The 24,351-nt window shown below is 47.1% G+C and overlaps 2 protein-coding genes across 2 annotated transcripts; one reads left to right on the top strand and one right to left on the bottom strand.

Moving 5' to 3' along the window:
• Positions 1–543: 543 nt before the first annotated feature.
• On the top strand, positions 544–9,162 carry LOC308154255 (N-acetyltransferase ESCO2-like; the record flags this gene model as incomplete). Its single annotated transcript, XM_080527423.1, has 12 exons — positions 544–596; positions 1,441–1,992; positions 2,188–2,324; positions 2,702–2,916; positions 3,139–3,232; positions 5,108–5,159; positions 5,476–5,629; positions 5,802–5,933; positions 6,348–6,437; positions 6,581–6,724; positions 7,021–7,205; positions 9,036–9,162. 12 exons carry the CDS (start codon positions 544–546, stop codon positions 9,160–9,162), a joined length of 1,935 nt encoding a protein of 644 aa, XP_080383549.1.
• Positions 9,163–11,319: 2,157 nt separating this feature from the next.
• Positions 11,320–19,755, bottom strand: pbk (PDZ binding kinase; the record flags this gene model as incomplete). Its single annotated transcript, XM_080527424.1, has 7 exons — positions 11,320–11,594; positions 12,708–12,887; positions 16,008–16,137; positions 17,741–17,910; positions 18,098–18,231; positions 19,382–19,559; positions 19,743–19,755. 7 exons carry the CDS (start codon positions 19,753–19,755, stop codon positions 11,320–11,322), a joined length of 1,080 nt encoding a protein of 359 aa, XP_080383550.1.
• Between the last annotated feature and the right edge of the window lie 4,596 nt (positions 19,756–24,351).

The following is a 24,351-nucleotide window of genomic DNA, read 5'->3' on the forward strand; positions in this document are numbered from 1 at the left end:
CAAACACATCACACGGTTGAGCTTGGAGAGAACTAGGGAGATGGAGGTTATGCAAGGTTGCTATGTTGACATTTACATTGGAAATGTTTGCCATTTAGCAGACGCCTTATTCCAAAGCGACTTATAATCGATACATTTGACTAAGCAAGTGAATCATCAATCCACCAGTCGTAGCAGGAAGAGTAATCTAGCTCAGGCCCGGGGCCATTCGCAGTCTCAGTGATGGAAGGAAAACGTTTTATTTATTTATTTATAAATATATAGACACTGGAGAACAGAAACAGTACAAGCGGGGCAGTAGAAGTCATAGGGGACACAAAAGCGGGTGTCTCAGGAGACGCAGTGCTGGGGGGCAGTAGATATCTCTGTTAGGTGTAATAGGTGTAACAATGTTGACATTGTGTTAGTTAAGTGGCCAATTGAAACCCCAGACCATTGTGCATTAGCTGCTTTAGGTATTTACGGTAATTGATGTTTTTTTGTGCCTTTTTTATTGTAAATGTAACAAATATTTCTACATTTTCCTCCAGGTACGTTTGGAACATGGTGCTGAAGAGGAACAGGAAGAGGAAGCTGTCTGCAGTGGACTCTGACAGGTGCGTGACCTCTGACCTCCACCTCAGACACGCAGCGATGACATGCGCTGTAGAATACAACATGACATGTTTATAACGTGTATGCCTCCACGTCACGCCTGTTAGCGTATCTGATGACTTGTGCGTAGGTAGGTAGGTAGGTAGATAGATAGATAGAGGTAGGTAGATAGATAGAGAGGTAGGTAGATAGGTAGATAGGTAGGTAGGTAGGTAGATAGATAGATAGATAGATAGATAGAGGTAGGTAGATAGGTAGATAGGTAGGTAGATAGATAGGTAGGTAGGTAGGTAGATAGATAGATAGGTAGGTAGGTAGGTAGGTAGATAGATAGGTAGGTAGATAGATAGAGAGGTAGGTAGGTAGGTAGGTAGATAGATAGATAGGTAGGTAGGTAGGTACAGTAGATAGATAGGTAGGTAGAGAGGTAGGTAGATAGGTAGGTAGGTAGGTAGGTAGGTAGATAGATAGGTAGGTAGGTAGGTAGGTAGATAGATAGGTAGGTAGATAGATAGAGAGGTAGGTAGGTAGATAGATAGAGAGGTAGATAGATAGATAGATAGATAGATAGATAGGTAGGTTGGCAGGCTACTTGATTGATCCCTGAGGGGAAATTCAGGCATTGCAGCAGCTCAGACCACAAAACAACAAAATAAAGTGACAACTGAATAATAGGCTACAATAAAATAGATAAAAATACAAAATAAAGACAAACCAACAGACATTTGGGACCTTATACAGAGTAGGTGGTAAGATTTAACATGACTCCAGCCTGACTGATCACACACAACACGTTGCTAATCTCACCACAACACGTTGCTAATCTCATGTGTCCCTCCCCTGCAGCCACCCAGCCAAGCGGCCAATCAGAGGCTCTCCTCTGACCAGGAAGTCTCCCAGACTGACCCCCACGATTCCAGGCTGCACTAATGCCTCCAACCAGCAGGAGAAGGAGAACGAGAACTGGCCCTCTTCTCCCCTGTGGTCCACCCCACTAAAGCTAGCCCTAACCCCCACCCAGTCTCCTCTGAGGCCCACCCCACGGAAGCTAGCCCTAACCCCCACCCAGTCTCCTCTGAGGTCCACCCCACGGAAGCTAGCCGCCCCCCCCGCCCCGTCCCCTCAGAAGCCCCCCCCCCCTCCCCAGAGTCCCGGGGGGGTCCAGCAGCCAGCCATGTTGGTGGGCACCTTCTACAGCAGGAAGAAGTCCCTCTACCTGACGCCCCTGGAGAGGAAGATGCTGAACGAGATGCGGTCGCCTCCCAAGTTCCACGTGGACCCGTACGCCATGCCCCACCCCCTGGGGAAGGGGAAGAAGAAGGAGCGGAAGGGGCGGAGCCAGACCAGGAGAGGAGGAGGGGCCTCCTCCATCCCTGGGGGGAAGGCGGCCGTGAAGGGGTACGCTGCCTCTTCCTCTTCCTCCCCATCTCCGACGATCAGCCTGAACACCCCCAGACCTCCAGCAGCGCCACCTGCTGGCAACAAGCTGCCGGCGCAGCCTCAGAGAGGGGGGGAGGAGACCCAGAGAGGAGGGGTGGAGGAGCCCCGGAGAGGGGGGGTGTGTTTCAGCTCTGGCCTCAAGTCCAGACCCAGGACCACCATGTTCGTGGGCGCCGCGTTCTTCCTCACTGGCAGGAAGCCCAAGTCGACGCAGAAGAAGATGGCCGCCGTGCGGAGGCCTCGCAAGCCCTCTCTGAGCCTGGAGAGGAGCCGCCCCCCCCCACAGGGAGGCGGGGAGGGGGGGGGGAGGACCCAGGAGCAGAGAGAGGAGAGCAGGCCCACTGCGCCCCCCAGTGGCGGGAGGACCCAGGAAAGAGAGGAGGCTGTGAGACAGGCCGTGTTTGTGAGGAAGCAGAGGGACACTCCCCTGACTCCGTCTCGTCACGCAGGTCTGTCGCTGTCTGAGTTATCCTGTTGTCACGGTGACGACGTTGTCACGGTGATGTTCCTGTTTGGACGACGTGTTAAAATTAAGTCGTTAATTGGTTGAAGGTTATTTAACTGGGCCGTGTGACACACAGTGTTTTTCAACACAGAAACAGATAATTCGTTTTTATTTATTTATTTATCTATCTGTTAATGTGTTGGTTCATCCCTTTGTTCCCAGACACGGAGGAGCCAGCCCTGCACCCAGAGACACCAGAGAGCTCCTCCTCTGGCCCTCCCTCCTCCCCCAGGCCTCCCTCCTCCAGGGCCCTGACCCCCCCCAGGGAGAGGTACGGTCTGACCAGGCAGCTGAAGGTGGTGTTGAGCCGGTCTCCTACTCCCTCTCACACTCCTCTCACTCCCTCCAGCTCAGAGGCCCCAGACATTAACACTCAGGTACTGTGTATGTGTGTATGTGTGTATGTGTGTGTGTGTGTGTGTGTGTGCGTGTGTGTGTGTGTGTGCTTGAGTGTGTCTGCTTGAGTGTCCATGCGTCAAACTATGTCGTGTTGGGTCCTTGAATTTGAGGGAATCGAGTCTTGAAAGTCCTTGAAAGGTGCTTGAATTTGTTGTCTCAGAAGGTGTGGGAAGGAACCATGTGTGTGTTTGTGTCTTTAGGAGGACTTCATCACAGACCAGGACTCTGACCCCCTGTTTGACCTCACTGAGCTCAGCAGCCCGGCCAACACCGCCCCCTGCAGCCAGGCCACAGGTACTACGCCACCTCATCCTTCTGGTCACAACAGGACTAGACTAGGGGCCAATCCCGATTCCCTTTTCTACCCCTATGGCTCGTTTTCGAGTGTGACTCGATTCGAAGCCAAGGTCTTCGAACAGAGCCACAAGCCATACCCCTTGAAATCTACCCCTATGAATTAGGACGGCCTTCACGGCGGCTACGTCATCAACAGTGGTTTAAATAGACGCGGTACGGGTGACGGGTTTGTTGCCGGCGATTTCTCACATCTCGTAATGCCTTCTTCAGCTGTGTTTATTTCTGTTGCGTGTGCTATAAGCATCTTTTTTCGTTTATTATCAACACACCTGAGAAATCATGGAAGAGGGACAGCCCTTCAAGACTGATACGTCATCAGGAGTATCGTAGAAAAGCATTGACGCTCGCGACTCATTCACAACTTCACTTTTACGCTATCAATCGATCAAACAAGTCATCAAATAAAAAAGAACAATGCTTCATTATCAGACCATGACAGAATAACGGCGCTCTAACCTGTATGAAACCTGTGCTCCTACCCTGCCAGTCTGCACTGATTTAGGACAACAGTGCAACAACTTCGCGGATGAACTTTAGTTACATTTACGGCGTCATATACCATCAATGGGAAACATGGAAAAATGCATGAGTTACATATTTAATTTTATGACGTTCCGAAATCCGAAGTGACAGGAACGCTGGAGAAACAGCCGCTGTCCACTGCATTAATTAACTACATGTCCTTGATGAGTCTCCCGCTCACTGCCCTCCATCAAAAATGTCACGTCCATCAATAATATTACATAATAACTGCTCGGATTAGATTGCGAGTTGTTTTGGTATGCCGCAATACAATTTATACCACCAGGGGGGGGGGGGGATTCGCGCCTATCATGCACATATCAGCCTGTGGATAGAAAACTTTAGAGAGATAACTTTACATTAAATATGTCTACCATCACCCGCTGTCAAACACCACAATTTATTTCATGATTGTACATCTCTGAAATGTTAATCGCTCACATTTCTATGGGTCAGTTGCCGGGGCAGAGGAACACCAGGGTGACTGTCAGCCTGTGACAAACGTGCAGATATGAGTGCTCCGGTGTCTTGCTTTAGTAGTCTAATGGAAGTGATCAGGCATAACAGCGATTTTTTTTGTTATGCTTGTTATAAAGAAAAGGTCTATAATGCATTGTAATGACATTAAACTAACGTTTGATAGATAACTTTACATATGTGTACCATCATCCGCTGTCAAACGCCACAGGTAATAATTGATTTATGATTGTACATCTCTGAAATGCTCGACTGTCATGCAGCGTTGCGTTACTGTAACGTTAGACACAGCACCGACATAAAAGTGATTTTTTGGTTATGCTTGTTATAAATAAAAGGTCTATAATGCATTGTAATGACATTAAACTAAGATAATAAGATGGTTATTATAATTTTTTAAATCTTTATTAATAAGTAATTACAGAGAAAGTAAAATGACATTTCTGCATTGAATAGAGCGACATAAGATTTCCGTAGATGATTCGCAATGCATCCTGGAATTAAGGGGTAGTGTACCCCTATGGCTTCGAAGCTAGTCTGGTCCTGGAATCGCTCGAAACGAAGTCATAGTTAGCCCTCGAAATGAAGCCATGGCTCGATGAAATATGAATTGGGACAGCCCTCCCCCTAAACGTGAACGAGCAAATCAAGCCATAGGGGTGAATTGGGATTGGCCCTAGGTGTTATGACTGACAGGTGTTATGACTGACAGGTGTTATGACTGACAGGTGTTATGACTGACAGGTGTTATGATTGACAGGTGTTATGACTGACAGGTGTCACTCACGTCCTGCCCCTCTGCTTCCTCCTCAGACTCCTCCTCCTCCTCCTCCCTGTACCCCATCTTCAGCTCTGCACCCCGGAGGTACGCTGACGTCTCACCTGGACCTGGTTCACACAGCCGAGCTGTACTGGGCTGGGCTGTAGTGTGTAGTCCAGTGTGGTGGGGGTCTGTAGTGTGTAGTCTAGTATGGGGGGGTCTGTAGTGTGTAGTCTAGTATGGGGGGGGGGGTCTGTATTCTGTAGTCTAGTATGGGGGGGGTCTGTAGTGTGTCGTCCAGTGTGGTGGGGGTCTGTAGTGTGTAGTGTGTAGTCCAGTATGGTAGTGGGGGTCTGTAGTGTGTCGTCCAGTGTGGTGGGGGTCTCAAGCTGTGTTCTGTTGCCCCCCCCCTCCCTGTTAGACGTCCCAGGAAGCCCTCCCTGGCCTCTCCTGTGTGCTGCAGTACCCCCTCCGCAGGCCTAGGGGGCGGTGCCCTCGCTGTGGCTGCCAAGGAGATGATGAGCCTCCGCAAGAGGAAAGAACCCAAGAGACAGGACGAAGACCAGCTCATCATTGTACGTGCACACACACACCCACACACACACACACACACTCAGAGAGACACACACACACACACACACACACACACACACACACCTACGGAAACTGGACGGAAACAATGATGCCTCTTGCAGTCTGTAAGCTCTCTCTCTGTGTGTGTGTGTGTGTGTGTGTGTGTGTGTGTAGGATGCGGGGCAGAGGCAGTGGGGGGCCAGTGTGTGTGGGTCCTGTGGGATGGTCTACAGCGCTGACAGCCCTGAGGACAACTTCCAGCACACACACTTCCACCAACGCCTGCTGGACAGCATCAAGTTTGTGGTACGCCTCTACCTCCCTCCCTCTCTACCTCCTCCTCCCTCTCTACGACCTCCTCCTCCCTCTTTACCTCCTCCTCCCTTTCTACTACCTCCTCCCCTCTCCCTCCCTCTCTACCTCCTCCCTCTACCTCCATTCCTCTGTTCATCTCTTTTTCTCTCTCTCCTTTTTATGTGTACAAGTTACACTAAGCTGGCAGGCTCCTCTCTCCCCCTCCCTCCCCTCCCTCCCTCCCTCCCAGCAGCCTTTACTGTAGTGTTTATAGTGGCTTATTGTTTTCCACAGAGACTTCTGACGCATCACTCTGCATTTCCTCTACTGGAATAATAGCTTCATCATTGTGTGTGTGTGTGTGTCTCTCTCTCTCTCTCTCTGTGTGTCTGTCTCTGTGGTGTGTGTCTCTGTGTGTGTCCTCAGGGCTGGAAGAAGGAGAGGGTGGTAGCAGAGTTCTGGGACGGGAAGATCATCATGGTTCTCCCCGACGACCCCAAATACGCCCTCAAAAAGGTGTGTGTGTGTGTCCGTGTGTTCACCTCGGTTGTGCGCGTGCGTTTGTGTCAGGGTTCCGACGGGTCCTTGAAATCCTTAAAACTTTGAATTTGAGAAAAAGAAATACCTTGAATAGTGCTTGAATTTGACGACCGCCCTAGGCAGAGGAGGTGAGGTGTCTGGCTGACAGTGAGCTGGGCTTCCAGCAGTCCTCCCTCCCCCGGCCTCGCCTGGCCAAGACCTTCCTCTTCATCAACACCCAGCGCATGGTGGTGGGCTGCGTCATCGCCGAGCACATCCACCAGGTAACCATGGCAACAGCGGGGCTGGGGGGGGGGGGCGAGACTGCACATCCGTCAGGTAACCGTGGTGGTGGGGGGGGCTAGCCTGCACATCCACCAGGTAACCACTAGAGGAGCTAGACTGCACATCCACTAGGTAACCATGGTAACCACTAGGGGGGTGCTAGACTGCATATACACCGGGTAACCATGGTAACCACCGGGGGGGGGCTAGACTACATATACACCAGGGGGTGCTAGACTGCACATCCACTAGGTGACCACCAGGGGTAGCTAGTCTGACTGTGGCGTGTTTCCAGGCGTTCCGGGTCCTGGAGCAGCCTGACCGGGTCCTGGACCCCCGCAGGGAGGACGTGCTGGAGCGCTCCCGCGCCTGGTGCTGCTCCGTCCGGCCCGAGGCGGCCATCTGCGGCGTCAGCCGGGTCTGGGTGTTCAGCCTGGCCCGCAGGCAGGGCGTGGCCACACGCATGCTGGACACAGTCAGGTATGGAGACACACACACACACACACCCTACTGGACACACACACACACACACACCCTGCTGGACACACACACACACACACACACCCTGCTGGACACACACACACACACACACACACCCTGCTGGACACACACCCTGCTGGACACTCACACACACGCACACCCTGCGTCAGATACCCGTCAGATACCCGTCAGATGTATAGACACACCCTGCTCGACACACACACACACACACACACCCTGCTGGACACAGTCAGATATGGAGACTAGGGGTGGGACGATTAGAAAATGTCATGTCACAATTATCGTGGGCAAAATAATCGCGATCCACGATATTATCGCGAGATTTTTATTTATTTTTTAAAGCCAATAAAACACACTGTAATCACTTTAACTTAGATTTTGTTATATTTTTAGGACATTTTAAGTCAGTAATTCAAATTCAGATTCTAGTGGCACATATCTCTGGCCATAATCCGGGTCCTTAAGAAAGAGCAATTCCTTTTCGGCCAATCAGCACCTTTCATTAACGTACCCAAGGAAGTTTAAAGAACGCACTCCCAGTGTTGCCAACTTCCAGAGCCCCTTGGCGACCTAATTAGTCAAAAGCGACCAGCGACAAATCTAACTTCCTTTTCTGGTCATTTGGGGAATTACTGTAAAGCATCTAACATATCCTGTATTCCACGGTTCACGTTACAACCGAGCTCAGGAGAGACGAGTAGGGATACAGTCTATGGCGAGCGAGGGTTGCCGTCTCCTCTCTCCCTCAACACTCACTCCCGCGGCCAGTCTGATAGCAGCCGCGGGGAGCGTACCGTTGTTCCCCGGGTCCTCGCAGGGGGTTCGGGCAAAGTTCGGGAAATAACGGACGGTTGTCATGTGTTTATACAGCATGGATGTTACGTGCCTAATGCCTTTGATGCGCACACTTGCTACTTGCCGCTTTAATCATTGTATTTAGCCATGCATTGCATGTAACCTCAAGTGCTGAACAGTATTAAGTAAACCACAATATATTTGCTAAAGCTTAGGGGCGACCGTGCCTTTTGCAGCCATAGACTGTCACTGCCTGGTAATAACAAGGAAGGCCAATGACAGTATCCCGTCTAAAGTTTTTCACCAGCCATGGTGAGTAGGCTAGCATACGTTACCTAGTGACTGACTGACAAGGCTGACTTGACAGTAACGTTACCCATGCAGGCTGAACAATAGCGCGAGACAAGTTCTGTGAGGATATTCGCGCGCGGCTCATGTGAGGAATTGCAATTATATTACAGTAACAGTCGCCAACTTGACTGCAAAAGTAATGTAGCCTAGGCTGAAAAATAGCGCCAGACATTTGTTAAACACAGTTTATTCATAACATACGATTATGACGATTATTCAAATAATTAAAATTCTCCAAGATTAAGTTATCGCGGGTGTTTTTATCGCGATAAACGATAATCGTCCCATCCCTAATGGAGACACACACACACACACACACCCTACTGGTCACTGTCAGGTAGACACATACATACACACACACACACCCTACTGGACACTGTCAGGTAGACACATACACACACACACACACCCTGCTGGACACACACACCCAAACTAAAAACCTTCATGTTTTGCAGCATTTATGATTAAACACTTCAATGTCTTTTATCCATTAACATTTTCGAAATGTTTTATCTATTTATTTTTTATTTTCTTACTATACTCCTCCCTGTATGTAAAGCACTTTGAATTGCCCCCCTTGTATGAAATGTGCTATACAAATAAACTTGCCTTGCCACACAAACACACACCCTGTGTTTGTGTGTGTGTGTGTGTGTGTGTTAGGAGCCGGTTCACGTACGGCAGCCCCCTGACCAAGGAGGAGTTGGCGTTCTCTGACCCCACCCCCGACGGCAAGCTGTTCGCCACCCACTACTGTGGCACGCCCACCTTCCTGGTCTACAACTTCTGATGGGTGGACACGGCCACCTTCCTGGTCTACGACTTCATTGGCTGATGCGTGGTCAGTCACCTGACCTGGGAGTTCCATTCTGTCGAAGGAGTTAATTTGTTTATGTAACATTTTTGCGTTATGGTTTCCAGATTGATCACAAGCATTAACATTGACGGGTATTCCACCAACCTCGCTAAAGGAAAATCCAGGCTTATTTTAATAAATCTTGCGAGAGTTATCAAAAAATAATCCTGGATTTTCCTTTAACGACGTTGATGGAATACCCCCCAGGTTCATTTACATTTCAAAGAAAAGGTGTTTGTGTAGGATGTGTTGATCGTACAGGTTGTTTATTTTGAGGATTGTAGTTTAACAGGTTTCAGAGAGATCTTGTTATGATGTTATATATAATGTTATTAGGCAGACGTGCTACACTGTGTTCACACTGTTCATAGATAATAAACCAGCTGCGTTGATGCTAAACCTGTGTAGGCCTACTTTTTTGTTTACTTTACATAACAGTAAACAGAACTGGTGCCCCATCGACATAAGGTTTGGCAGAGTTGTCTAATGTGTGGAGTCCACAGCTCTCCACGGCAACAAGCTGAGCACCTCCATACTGTTCTGCAAGCTCTTGCTTGCAGACTAGTTTCGATATTCCGCAATAATTTCAACTTGAGTTCCGTTCCGTTCCATGAATGTGGAAGGCGGAAACTAAATCCCCAACGACAGTTCCCGTAAAGTGTATTTTTTGGAAATATTAGTTCCCACCTTTTACGAGATACTGTAGATAGATAATTTGATAAATAAAATGGTGTAAAAAGATAGGTGTCAGCTTGCATCTGTAATATCAGTGCGGTGTGTTTGGTGCAGGGGTTGAGGCAGCCAGCTTGCAATCAGAAGGTTAGTGGATCGATCTTTGCCTCAGGTGAGAGGGGTATGATTTTAATTTAATGTTTATTTTCTTGACATTTAACAGACGCCTCATGCACATCGATTTACAATAAATCCATCTGTCTAAGTAAGTGAATCATCTATCCATCAGTAATCATAAGAAATAATAATCTATGCCAAATCCAGGGTCCAGTTACAATGCTAGAAGAACATCATTTACTAGTCAGAAAGTCTTCAAACACCATTGTAGTTATATCAGTTCTAAATAAATTAGCCGACACCATCATTAACATACATTTTTAGATAAGATTCAACTTAATGCAGAGTACAAGCATCAGACAACGAAATGCAGTAAAAAGTGTATGTCAGAAGCGGGATTCGGGATTAAAAATAAGACTGCACTGAAGGTAGCTACAATACTGGGACCATTCGTGATTGGACTACAGGCAGTCAAATACTAGGTGAATGTGTGTGTAGGACACAAATAGACTTGGATTTCATGCATTTCAAGTGGCATCTTTGTAATCATGACGACGTAGTTATGTCTAAGAATGCATTTCACCATGTTAATTCCCAGTTAATGAAAATACCACCGCTCATCCGTGATCAGACTTCGCTGGGGTACTGCAGCTGAAGAGTATCAAATAGAGTGCAAAAAAACAGCATCTGCACACTCAAATCTGTGCAAAAACGATGTTTATTGCAAGCTTTTCGGTCTCCAGGCTCTCGGACCATTGTAAAAAGCTATATGACGAGTTTGTATGACGCAGTTTGATGAGACTGCAGTGACGCGCAATTGCATTTTGGGGATGTTGAGTACTCGCACGCATCGACTGCATACAAAAATGTTGCATACTTTACAGTGTGAACGCACTCGCACTACTCAAATCTACGTCATATATAGTATGATTAGTATGCTAGTATGCCATTCCGAACACAGCCTCTGAGAACAGTTCTGAAATACACTGTCTTATTCATGAATACAGTTTTATTAATGAATACACTGTTTTATTAATGAACACACTGTTTTATTAATTAAGAACATTAAGAACATGAGTGATCTGTTAGAGCACAGCAGAGCTGTAAAAGGGATACAAGACAACACGTACAAAGACAGACTGGTAGAAGATGAGAGGACAGACGTTTCATATGTAAACAGGACAGACAGACAGGCAGGAGAGGCTAGGTAAACAGGACAGTATAGAAATCCAATCCACCATCGTCATCATCACTATCTATTGCAATGACATCACCGGATATGACATCACAGCGCACTCCAGGTCAGTCTGAGTCGATGACGATGACGTCGTTGTCGGCGGCCTCCTGGGCGGGATGGGCGTCGGCCTCCAGCGCCTGGACGATCTGGGAGGCGGAGGGCCGCTTGCGGGGGTCCTCGTCGGTGCACAGCGAGAACAGCTCCACCACACACTGGTAGGCCCCGCCACTCCCCAGGCCGGCCCCGTCCATCCCCAGGGCGGCCATGTCCAGTGCGGGGCGGGTGCCCAGCCTCTCGTAGTACTCGTCCTCGTCAAAGTCCTCCTCGTCAGACGACTCGCCTGGCAAAGACAGGTGTTGGGGTTTTATATAATTTTATACTGAGAAATGCAAGTCTCTCTACAGTTTGGCGAATCTAGCACTCAAGGAAGGCCCATTTTCTTCCTGTAAGGGATGGGCCAAGATCTGTGGCGCAGTGAATAATTCTGACTGTCGACAGGGCCCATAACTTGTGTAATCACAGATTTGTATAATATGATTGGTTCCCAAGAATAGTGACCTCATGACCAAGGACAGTTCTATAAATATGAGTCCCATCATTGGGGGCTTTTTTGCTCTTGGGCTATTGCTCTCTTGCTTATTGGTCTGTTCATTTCTCTCTGTGCTCATGTAACTTTGCTTAATAAAAGGCCTCTTTGGAGACAATTGATGTTAGCTCTTTATAAGTTCTACTAAATCTATTAAGAACCAATTAAATCCACAACACAGGGTTAACGAGGGATGAGAGCCTGGCATCTCACAGATTTGTCGTTGTCATTATTCATTATTAACCATCAGATATTAGCGAGTTTGAGTTTTCTGCCTGTAGTGACTTTTGCTGTGATATGATTGGACAATTTCTATTTTGGGGCATGGCTTAGCGATAGGTCCATAGTCGACACGTTACGCTTTAAAACCACCTCCAAGTCATAAGGGGTAAACAATTACAAATTGATGGGGAGGGGGTATCTGTTATATAGTACGATACAAATGAGCAGGTTACATATAAATGTCCTATGTGCCAAACTAGCGTTAGCAGGTGTAGATGGATAGCGCTAGCGGTGGTGTAACAACGATGCACGTGTAAGTAGCGGCAGCCCTGACATTAACACCTGCATAATTACCTTGAAAACAGGGTGTTTACCGTGGCTGTCTGAAGCAAAAATTTATTTCAGCAGCAGTGGAGTTTAGCCGACGGAGCAGACAGGAAGATGTTCGCTCATGCATCATGTGACATGGATGAGACGTAGACCCCCCCGACCCCCACCCAAAAAACGTGGATGACCTATTTTGAGGTAAAAACTGTGAACTTCACCCTGCAAATACTCAAAGTCACTCCAAGGTAGTTTCCAGTGGGCCTGGGCCTGGTCCTCCTCCCTCCTCCTCACCTTCCTCCTCCTCCTCCTCCCCCTCACCTTCCTCCTCTTCCTCCTCCTGGTCCAGCACCTCCAGGTGGGGCATGGACAGGGTCATCATCTCCCACAGCGTGAGGCCGTAGGCGTAGACGTCGGCCTTGTCAGTGATCACGCCTCCCTCCAGCGCCTCCTTGGGGCTCCACGGCTCTGTACCGATGTACTCTGCCTTGAGGTCGCTCACTACACACACACACACACACACACACACACACACACACACACACACACAGATGCACATACACGGACACACACACACGGACGCGCACACACAGGCGCATACACACGGACGCACACACAGATGCACACACACACACACACACACACACACAGAGAGACAGAGATAAAGAACACTCAGCCTTAGGGTTACTCTCTATTAGAGAGAGAGACAGAGAGAGAGATAGACAGAGAGAGAGAGACAGAGTAAGAAAGAGACAGAGAGATTTAGAAGACAACTGCTCCAATGTACTAAAACATTCCACTTGTCTTAGTGAAATAAGAACAAGAGTCCCATTTTTTTAATATAACATTCCTGGCGACCGCCCGGCTTCAGATGAACGCCAGGGGCCGGATTCACCAAGCGTTTTTAAGAACAAATTTGTTCTTAAGACAAAACTTAAGAAGATTTGGTATTCCCGAAGAAAATCTTATTTTAACTTTAGTTTTTTCTTAACTTTCTTCTTAAGATTTTTCCTAAGATAGAACTTAAGAACAAATGAGATTCTCCAAAACAAAGTTCTTAGATTTCTTCTCAAATGTCTTCTTAACTTTAAGAGAAGCTCTCACCTGTCTTAAAGCAGCTAAAGTGAAAGGTAAGTCTTACTTGAACAATTTTGTATTGCATTTATTTGATTTTATTAATATTTAGTTTAGCCCTAGACAATGTGTTAACACATATTGTTAATTCAAGTTGGTCAGAGTACTTTTGTGTGAATGTTTTGTGTGAATTTGTGAATGTCTATCACATGTTTGTATGTTTGAGATATAACTGAAATGGGCCTTTCAGCCTGTGTCACATGTAGGCCTATTCCTAGATTACACCACAATGTACTCAGAAAGTAAATCAAGGAGGCAGTTGTTGTATTTGATGTATACTACTTAATTAATCATTATGAACATGTTATTTAAGTAGGCCAAGTAACTGAAACAATGTCCTTACTATTATTTATTTTATATTCACATTTTAGATGGAAGTTCTTCATAAGTTCAAGAGAGAGAGAGAGAGAGAGAGAGAGAGAGAGAGAGAGAGAGAGAGAGAGAGAGAGAGAGAGACACACAGGTGGAAAAATCACAGTTCAAAATCTAAGAACTTCTTAAGTGAGAAAACTAAGAAGTTCTTAAGACATAGGACAATTCTTAAGAAAAAAATGGTGAATAGCGTTTAAGAACATTCTTAGGAACATCTTATCTTTTTTCTTAAGAATTGTCTTAAGAATTATCTTAAGAACACTTTGGTGAATCCGGCCCCAGGTTCTCAACAGCTCCCAAACCCAGGGCGGAGGAGAGCTCCGCGGTTGCCAGGATACCAGTTAGATAACCACGGTTACGGGACAGAGGGGAGGGAGTTCATGTGCTGGAGGCGTCAATAACAAACATTGTAAACATTCTTTATCCCCTGTAATAACGCTCCACCTCCCTGTCCAGCAGTAACCACACACACACACACACACACACACACACACACACCATCAAACATCTGCAGGCCACTGAGCCGTCACGTATAAACTACATGAATGGAAACTGCAGCTGTTAGACAGTCAGTACTTAAGCAATATCACACGAGAGGGAGTGCGGCCTCGTACCTACAGTCGAATCACAGCCGTGGTGATATTCAGTATAACAGCACGACCTCGAGTGTGATGTTGCTTTTATACAACAGTTCTACAGCTCCATTTATTAGTTAACAGTAATAAGCGACAACAGATTATGATTTGTTTGTTTATTTAATCATTTATTTTGGCTCCACCAACATTTTTTTTTTCTGCAACTGAACTTCAACTGTACTGTTGCCTAGTAACCCGAACACAAACATCTGCAGGCTAGCTACTTTGTATTAACGGTCATTTAATAGAACACCTGTGCGGCGGAGTGATGCATATAGTTAAAAGTCCCAGTGCTGTTATACTGTATATCACTCATGGAATGCCTCTTGTCCAATCAAATGACTTGGTCGGAACTAACTGTTGTATAATGTCTGTTAACCTGCATCTGTGAGACAGTCAGTACTGTCTGTTAACCTGCAGCTGTGAGACAGTCAATACTGTCTGTTAACCTGCATCTGTGAGACAGTCAGTACTGTCTGTTAACCTGCATCTGTGAGACAGTCAGTACTGTCTGTTAACCTGCATCTGTTAGACAGTCAATACTGTCTGTTAACCTGCATCTGTGAGACAGTCAGTACTGTCTGTTAACCTGCATCTGTGAGACAGTCAGTACTGTCTGTTAACCTGCATCTGTGAGACAGTCAGTACTGTCTGTTAACCTGCATCTGTGAGACAGTCAGTACTGTCTGTTAACCTGCAGCTGTGAGACAGTCAGTACTGTCTGTTAACCTGCATCTGTTAGACAGTCAGTACTGTCTGTTAACCTGCATCTGTTAGACAGTCAGTACTGTCAGTTAACCTGCGGCTGTTAGACAGTCAGTACTGTCTGTTAACCTGCATCTGTGAGACAGTCAGTACTGTCTGTTACCTGCAGCTTAGACAGTCAGTACTGTCTGTTAACCTGCAGCTGTTAGACAGTCAGTACTGTCTGTTAACCTGCAGCTGTTAGACAGTCAGTACTGTCTGTTAACCTGCAGCTGTGAGACAGTCAGTACTGTCTGTTAAAGGAGCGTGACACATCTGGACATCTGACCACCGTGGAGAGACAAGGAAGGAGGGAGGGAGGGAGGGAGAGAGAGAGAGGGAGAGAGTAAGAGAGAAAGTAAGAAAGAGAGGGAAGAGAGAGAGAGGAGAGAGAGTAAGAGAGAGAGAGGGAAGGAGAGAGTAAGAGAGAGAGAGGGAAGGAGAGAGTAAGAGAGAGAGAGGGAAGGAGAGAATAAGAGAGAGAGAGGTAAGGAGAGAGAGTAAGAGAGAGAGAGGGAAGGAGAGAGAATAAGAGAGAGAGAGGGAAGGAGAGAGAGTAATAGAGAGAGAGGAAAGGAGAAGGAGAGAGAGTAAGAAAGAGAGAGGGAAGGAGTAAAATAGAGAGGGAAGGAGAGAGAGTAAGAGAGATAGTAAGAGAGACAGAGAGAGGGGGAGGGAAGGAGAGAGAGTAAGAAAGAGAGTAAGAGAGAGAAACAGAAAGAGAGAGAGGATGTACCTGTCATGTTGTCGTCCAGCGCCAGGGACACACCCACATCACAGATCTTGACCGTGGTGAAGTCGCCCTTGACGACCACGTTGCAGGACTTGATGTCTCCGTGCAGCAGACGCTTCTCATTGTGGAGGTACTGGAGGATACACACACACACATCATATATACACACTAGGGGTGCAACGGTTCAGTTGGCCCACGGTTCGGTACGGTTCGGTATTTTGGGTCACGGTTTTCGGTACGGTTCGGTTCAGAAACAAACGTTCCAGACCAACTCGACCTCTGACCAAAGGCCGCGTTCGAGGCATTCACGTGGACGCTCCGGCGCTCTCAGAGCTCATTTACGAACGCGGCCAAATTGATCTTCTCGCCATAAAGCTTAAGCGTACAGTGGGCTTCCTGTATAGATTTAAATCTTGCTTTTCCTTGGCTTCCAGAAAACGTCTTGTCTCCGCCCTTTTCCTTTCACAATTGGATTATGGTGATACAGTATATAGGTTTGCTTCTCTGTCCACTTTATCCAAGCTAGACCCCCTGTATCATTCGGTTCTAAGATACATCACCAATAGTGCCTTCAGGACCCATCACTGTACACTGTATAGTCTGGTTGGATGGCCATCTCTTTCTGTCAGAAGGCTCCAACACTGGTACACTCTTGTGTTTAAAATCATCTCTGGCTTCTTACCGAATTATCTGGGCCTGAAGTTCATCCCTATACCGAGTGGCTCGGGTCTCAGGTCTCGTAGATGGCTACAATACAAGGTGCCACTTATCATGAACAATGTTGGAAGGGCAAGCTTGTCTTATTATGGCCCTTGGTCTTGGAATGACCTACAGACTACTTTTAAATTAGAGGCCCTTATTTCCATAAGTATCTTCAAGCGTAGATTAAAGGATGTGGTCACCGCTCGCTGTACCTGCTTTGGTTAGACTTCTCAATGTTTTAATCACCTTGTAAATACCCCTACCATTGTTTGTCTATTGTATTGTTGCCACTGTCTTATGTCCTGTCTTGTTATCTGAACTGTTTTTTTAAGCTACTATTTTGACCCTGTCTTGGCCAGGTCTCTCTTGTAAAAGAGGTTTTAATCTCAATGTGACTTCCTGGTAAAATAAAGGTAAAAAAAAAATTAATTAAAAAAAAACGAAAACCGAAAACCGTCACGGTTCACTAGTGAATTGAGCCGTGGAACGCAAACCGTACCGTCCGTAAAAAAACCGAGAACCGTTGCACCCCTAATACACACACACACATCATATACACACATCATATATATACACACACACACATCATATATATATATATATATATATATATATATATATATATATATATATATATATACATACACACACACACCATATATATATATATATACACACACACACACACACACACATATATATATATACACACACACACCATATATATATATATATATATATACACACACATCATATATATATACACACACAAACATGTCACACAAACATGTCACGCACGCACGCATGCACACACACACACACTCTCTCTCTCTCTCTCTCTCTCTCTCTCTCTCTCTCTCTCTCTCTCTCTCTCTCTCTCTCTCTCTCTCTCTCTCTCTCTCTCTCTCTCTCTCTCTCTCTCTCTCTCTCTCTCTCTCTCTCTCTCTCTCTCTCTCTCTCTCTCTCTCTCTCTCTCTCTCTTCCCTGTATAAATAACAGGTAGAAAACACAGTGTTTAGATCATCATCAGTCACCTGCAGGCCGCGGGCCACGTGCAGCGCCACCTTGTGGATGGTCTGGGCAGGGAAGGCACTGAGCCCCGCCTCCCGCCGCGCGTCTATCAGGTCCGTGAGCGAGCGCTCCCCGCCGTACTCCATCGCTAGGCAACTGGTGCCGTCCTTCGCTGTGGTGAACGCCCGGAAGCCTGCGCACACACATTACACACACACGTAAATAAGCATGTAATTGAGGTAGATAAGAGGGGTCCTGACCTATGATGTTGGGGTGCGTGAGGCCCTTACCTACGATGTTGGGGTGCGTGAGGCCCTTACCTACGATGTTGGGGTGTGTGAGGCCCTTACCTACGATGTTGGGGTGCGTGAGGCCCTTACCTACGATGTTGGGGTGTGTGAGCCCCTTGAGGACGCGGGCCTCGTCACAGAGCCGCTGCTGGTAGACGCCCGTCTGCCCACACCTGCTGTTGATCTTTTTAATGGCCCAGGGGGACTGGTTCTGACAGCCCGGTCTGGACAGGACAGGACAGCAGGTTAGAGGACAGTTTTATACAACAGAAGACAACAGAATACAATAATGAAGCAATATCACATGAGAGGGAGTGCTGTTATACTGAATATCAGCACGGCTGTGATCGGTCGTAGGTACGAGGCCGCAGGCCTTTGTCCAATCAAATTACTTAGTCGGAAACTAACTGTTGTATAAATAGAATATAACAGATTAGAACAACATTGAATATAACAGAATACTTCTTTAATCCTGAAGAGCAAAAACACTCTACTCTCACTGACACCAGATGGACTTCAGATCACTACTGACACCAGATCAACACTGACACCAGTTGGTAATAATAATAATAATAATAATAATAATAATAATAATAATAATAATAATAATAATAATAATAATAATAATACATTACACTTACATAGCGCTTTTCTAGACACTCAAAGATAAAAAAATAATAATAATAATGTTTGACTAGAGGAACCAGACACACCGGAGGTAACAGGGTGGCTGTTTCAATACCGTCAACTCAGTCATAAAAGCCCTCCAATGCAATGTTTAATTCTGCGGTAATACCATATATGGCGGTTAAATTTGGGGACGGTTTAACAGTAAAAATTGGATCCTGCCCAGCAACCCTACTAGGTAAAGTTAGTTTAATGTTGGACGTTCTCTTGGGGGCGCTTAGGTGGCGTAGTAGGTTAAGCGTTGACCATGTAACCGCAGGGTGCCCGGTTCGATTCCGGCCGGGGACAAATCCTGCATGTCATCCCTCCTCTTTCTCTCATCCTTCCTGTCTAAATCTCTACTATATCTGTCAATAAAATTAAAAAATATGAGTGGGACTGCCCAGAAAAAAAAAAGTTAGTTTAATGTTGGACAGTAACCCTACTAGGTAAAGTTAGTAACCCTACTAGGTAAAGTTAGTAACCCTACTAGGTGAAGTTAGTAACCCTACTAGGTAAAGTTAGCAACCCTACTAGGTAAAGTTAGCAACCCTACTAGGTAAAGTTAGTTTAATGTTGCCCAGCAACCCTACTAGGTAAAGTTAGTTTAATGTTGCCTAGCAACCCTACTAGGTGAAGTCAGTTTAATGTTGCCTAGCAACCCTACTAGGTGAAGTCAGTTTAATGTTGGACGTCCTCCCTCCACACCTGTTCATCAGGTAGACGTTCACCCCGGTGCCACAGCCGAGCTTCTTCATGAAGGGGGAGGCGGGGATGTTGACGGGGGTGCGGGGGGGGGACAGCACAGAAGCACTCAGCCTGGTCCTCCTGGGGGTCTTAACACAACTGGCATTGGGGACGGTGGGGGGCTCCATTCTCCTTGGTTCTGAGAGCAGACAGAGAAAAGGAGGGGGAGGAAAGAGGATGGGGGGGGGGGGGAGGGGGAGAGTTATGAAAAATGACAAAAGACTACCATATCTTCTGGGTGAAGTGTGATGTGTGAGCTGTTGTGACAGTAAAAGGACGTCCAATGGAACACAACCACCAAGACTGTAAATAAGTATCTGACCTATTTGCACCATGCTGACCTCTGTAGGCTACATAGTGTTCTCACAGTTGTCATTTATTTGTATTTATATTTTTTAAACTGCAATGTCGACACTTTTCTATTTTTAGTTATCTTTATTTACCTGTACACTATTATACTCAGCTCTGTTTAATCATGTAATTATTCTAGTCCTACATTACTTGTTTGTTTTTATCTTCACACTTTTGAGAGAGAGAGAGAGAGAGAGAGAGAGAGAGAGAGAGAGAGAGAGACAGAAGGAGAGAGAGAGAGAGACAGAAGGGGAGAGAGAGAGACAGAAGGAGAGAGAGAAGGAGAGACAGAGAGAGAGAGACAGAGAGAGAGAGAGAGACAGAGAGAGAGAGAGAGACAGAGAGACAGAGAGAGAGAGACAGAGAGAGACAGAGAGACAGAGAGAGAGAGAGAGAGAGAGAGAGAGAGAGAGAGAGAGAGAGAGAGAGAGAGAGAGAGAGAGAGAGAGAGAGAGAGAGAGAGAGAGAGAGAGAGAGAGAGAGAGAGACAGAGAGAGATAGAGACTAGCTTAGCATCGTTAGCTGCAGTGATTGAAGTCTAAAGTGAACTAAGTTGGCAACTTGGCAAAGTCGTGTATTCAGACAGTCCAGTGATAGGTATATATGTATATTACAGTATACTATAAGTAGAATATCTATATTACATTAGTAGTAGTATTATAAAACGCAGAATAACCTTACCAGTGTGTTGGCGTCTGTGTTCCTGGTTGTTTGAAGTCTCTCTGGTCTGTTACCGCGCGCAGCATTCAAACGTCAACAGCCCAGCCCTGCGTGCCTGTCAGCGACTACGGCCTCCACAGAAGGACAAACTGTACGTCTGACACTGAGACTGAAAAAAGGCGTTTCGAATTCAAAACGCCTCCGTGTACTGTACACTGACTAAAACACACGACAAGCAGGGCAGTGGTCGATGTGTGTAGTACCCGTGTTCCACCATCAGAGGGCAGGCGCGGCATCTAAACCAAGACACTGCCTGTTGAGAACGGGAGGGGAGCATCTGTAAATAATCATGTCCATGTGTTATTCAATCAAGTGCTTTGGCCGCGGTACCTTTCTCATGGGTAATCTGTACATGGTTGACATTAACACACATGGACTGAGCAAGAGGCGATGGGCCTGGACCATTTACATTTTTGGCCTTTAGTCGACTTTATCCGAAGCGAAAATACAATAAATCCATTTGTCTAAGTAAGTGAATCATCTATCCATCAGTCAGAGCATGAAGACGTAATCTACGCCCGGGCCAGGGGCCATTGGCAGTAATAATGCTATAAGAAGAAGGAGGAGATTTCTTTTAAAATATGTTTTATTATTTTCTTCTTTTTTAACACATTTACAGTAGAGCAACTGTACAGGGGGGTAGAGGGAATGAAGAGGTCTGTACAGGGGGGTAGAGGGGATGAGGAGGTCTGTACAGGGGGGTAGAGGGGATGAGGAGGTCTGTACAGGGGGGGTAGAGGGGATGAAGAGGTCTGTACAGGGGGGTAGAGGGGATGAAGAGGTCTGTACAGGGGGGTAGAGGGGATGAGGAGGTCTGTACAGGGGGGTAGAGGGGATGAGGAGGTCTGTACAGGGGGTAGAGGGGATGAAGAGGTCTGTACAGGGGGGTAGAGGGGATGAAGAGGTCTGTACAGGGGGGTAGAGGGGATGAGGAGGTCTGTACAGCGGGGTAGAGGGGATGAAGAGGTCTGTACAGGGGGGTAGAGGGGATGAGGAGGTCTGTACAGGGGGGTAGAGGGAATGAAGAGGTCTGTACAGGGGGGTAGTGGGGACGAAGAGGTCTGTACAGAGGGGTAGAGGGGATGAGGAGGTCTGTACAGGAGGGTAGAGGTGATGAAGAGGTCTGTACAGGGGGGTAGAGGGGATGAAGAGGTCTGTACAGGGGGGTAGAGGGGATGAAGAGGTCTGTACAGGGGGGTAGAGGGGATGAGGAGGTCTGTACAGGGGGGTAGAGGGGATGAAGAGGTCTGTACAGGGGGGTAGAGGGGATGAGGAGGACTGTACAGGGGGGTAGAGGGGATGAAGAGGTCTGTACAGGGGGGTAGAGGTGATGAAGAGGTCTGTACAGGGGGGTAGAGGGGATGAGGAGGTCTGTACAGGGGGGGTAGAGGGGATGAAGAGGTCTGTACAGGGGGGTAGAGGGGATGAGGAGGTCTGTACAGGGGGGTAGAGGGGATGGAGAGGTCTGTACAGGGGGGTAGAGGGGATGAGGAGGTCTGTACAGGGGGGTAGAGGGGATGAAGAGGTCTGTACAGGGGGGTACAGACCTCCTCATCCCCTCTACCCCCGGACTGTGTTAGCTCGCTGTGCTAAAGCCAAACAGGAAACAGCTTGTGATTGGTTCAACCTCAGAGAGGAAGTGACCTCATGTTTAGTGGTCCTGCCAGCAGCTAGCGGTTAGCAGTTATCCTAATGCTGGGCGTGAAAGGGGGCGGCAGTGGCTCTGGAGGTAGCGCCGGCGTCTAATGATCGCAAGGGCGGCGGTTCGACCCCGGCCGGCCATGTGTCGAGGTGTCCTTGAGCAAGGCTCTGAACCCCTAACTGCTGGTCACCGTCTATGGCCGACCCCTTGGCCAGAGCATAAAATACCACATTCTAACAATTGACTGACAAGTTGATTACATGGCAATAAAACAATGATTATTATTATTATTATAATTATTATTATTAGGAAAGGACATGGAGTGTGTGTGTATGTATGTGTGTAAGTGTGTGTGTGTGTGTGTATGTGTGTGTATGTGTGTGTGTGTGTGGTGTGTGTGTGTGTGTATGTGTGTGTGTGTGTATGTGCGTGTGCGTGCGTGTGGTGTGGTGTGTGTGTGTGTGTGCGTGCATGTGCGTGTGGTGTGTGTGTATGTGTGGTGTGAGTGTATGCTTGCGTGTGGTGTGTGTGTGTGTTGGTCAGACCTCAGGCCTCTCCACAGCAGACATCATCACCCTCAAACTAAACCATCATCGGATGTTTATATCCATAATTCACTTGTCCATTGTTTTTAGGGCATTTCTGCTTTATTGGGATAGAGAGAGTAGAGACTGACAGGAAGGAGGGTGAGAGAGAGAAGGGAGGATAGAGACAGTAGAGACTGACAGGAAGGAAGGGTGAGAGAGAGAAAGGAGGAGACAGTAGAGACTGACAGGAAGGATGGGTGAGAGAGAGAAAGGAGGATAGAGACAGTAGAGACTGACAGGAAGGAAGGGTGAGAGAGAGGGAGGAGGATAGAGAGAGGAGAGACTGAAAGGAAGGATGGGTGAGAGAGAGAAAGGAGGATAGAGACAGTAGAGACTGACAGGAAGGATGGGTGTGAGAGAGAAAGGAGGATAGAGACAGTAGAGACTGACAGGAAGGAAGGGTGAGAGAGAGAGGAGAATAGAGAGAGGAGAGACTGACAGTTAGTATGGGTGAGAGAGAGAAAGGAGGATAGAGACAGTAGAGACTGACAGGAAGGATGGGTGAGAGAGAGAAAGGAGGATAGAGACAGTAGAGACTGACAGGAAGGATGGGTGAGAGAGAGAAAGGAGGATAGAGACAGTAGAGACTGACAGAAAGGATGGGTGAGAGAGAGAGGAGGATGGAGAGAGGAGAGACTGACAGGAAGGATGGGTGAGAGAGAAGAGGGATGACAGGAAGGATGGGTGAGAGAGAGAAAGGAGGATGGAGAGAGAGGAGAGACTGAAGCCCAATGCACACAGCGTGCGATTTCTGTTGCACGTCAACATTCCATTTTGAAGTTTGAATGGAAGTCTATGATTTTAATCGCACGGCGAAAATTCGATTCCATTCATGACAACAATGGAATGTTGTCGTGTAACAGAAATCGCACGCTGTGTGCATTGGGCTTGACAGTTAGGATGGGTGAGAGAGAGAAAGGAGGATAGAGACAGTAGAGACTGACAGTAAGGATGGGTGAGAGAGGAGGGATGACATGTGATTTACATATACAATACAGATACAGATACAATATGTTGTTTGGCTGTGTATGCAGTTGGACGTGTGTTGTGAAACTGTATGTATTAGGTATTTGAACTTTATATTTTAAGTATTTCAACCGTACCTTACATATGATCATGTGTCGGCGGCTTCGCCTAAATTGCTTACATCAACTATCTCAAGTCAGCGGAATTCCATTCCGTTGTCACATGATCTGGGACGTGTTGACCATGTGTGTGTGTGTGTGTGTGTGTGTGTGTGTATGTGTGTGTGTGTGAGTGTGTGTGTGCGTACAAGTGTGTGTGTGTGTGTGTGCGTGCGTGAGTGTGTGTACGTATGTGTGTGTGTGTGTGAGTGAGTGCGTGCGTGTGTGTACGTACGTGTGTGTGTGTGAGTGCGTGCGTGTGTACCTATGTGTGTGTGTGTGCGTGTACGTACATATGTGTGTGTGTGTACGTGTATTCAGACAGTCAGCGTCTCTCTATCTAACATCCCATAATAAGAGCCAGACCCAGGAGATGACACACTGCAGAAGAGACATCCAGGTCAAAGGTCAACCATAACTCTCCTTACCTTACAATAGCAAACAGTGTGAGGGGAACCTCAGGGGTGGAGGGGGGGGGAGGGAGGGTGGAGGGAGGGAGGGGGGAGA

The sequence above is a fragment of the Nansenia antarctica genome (assembly GCF_963989245.1).
Source record: "Nansenia antarctica genome assembly, chromosome: 3".
Taxonomy (NCBI): Eukaryota; Metazoa; Chordata; class Actinopteri; order Argentiniformes; family Microstomatidae; genus Nansenia; species Nansenia antarctica.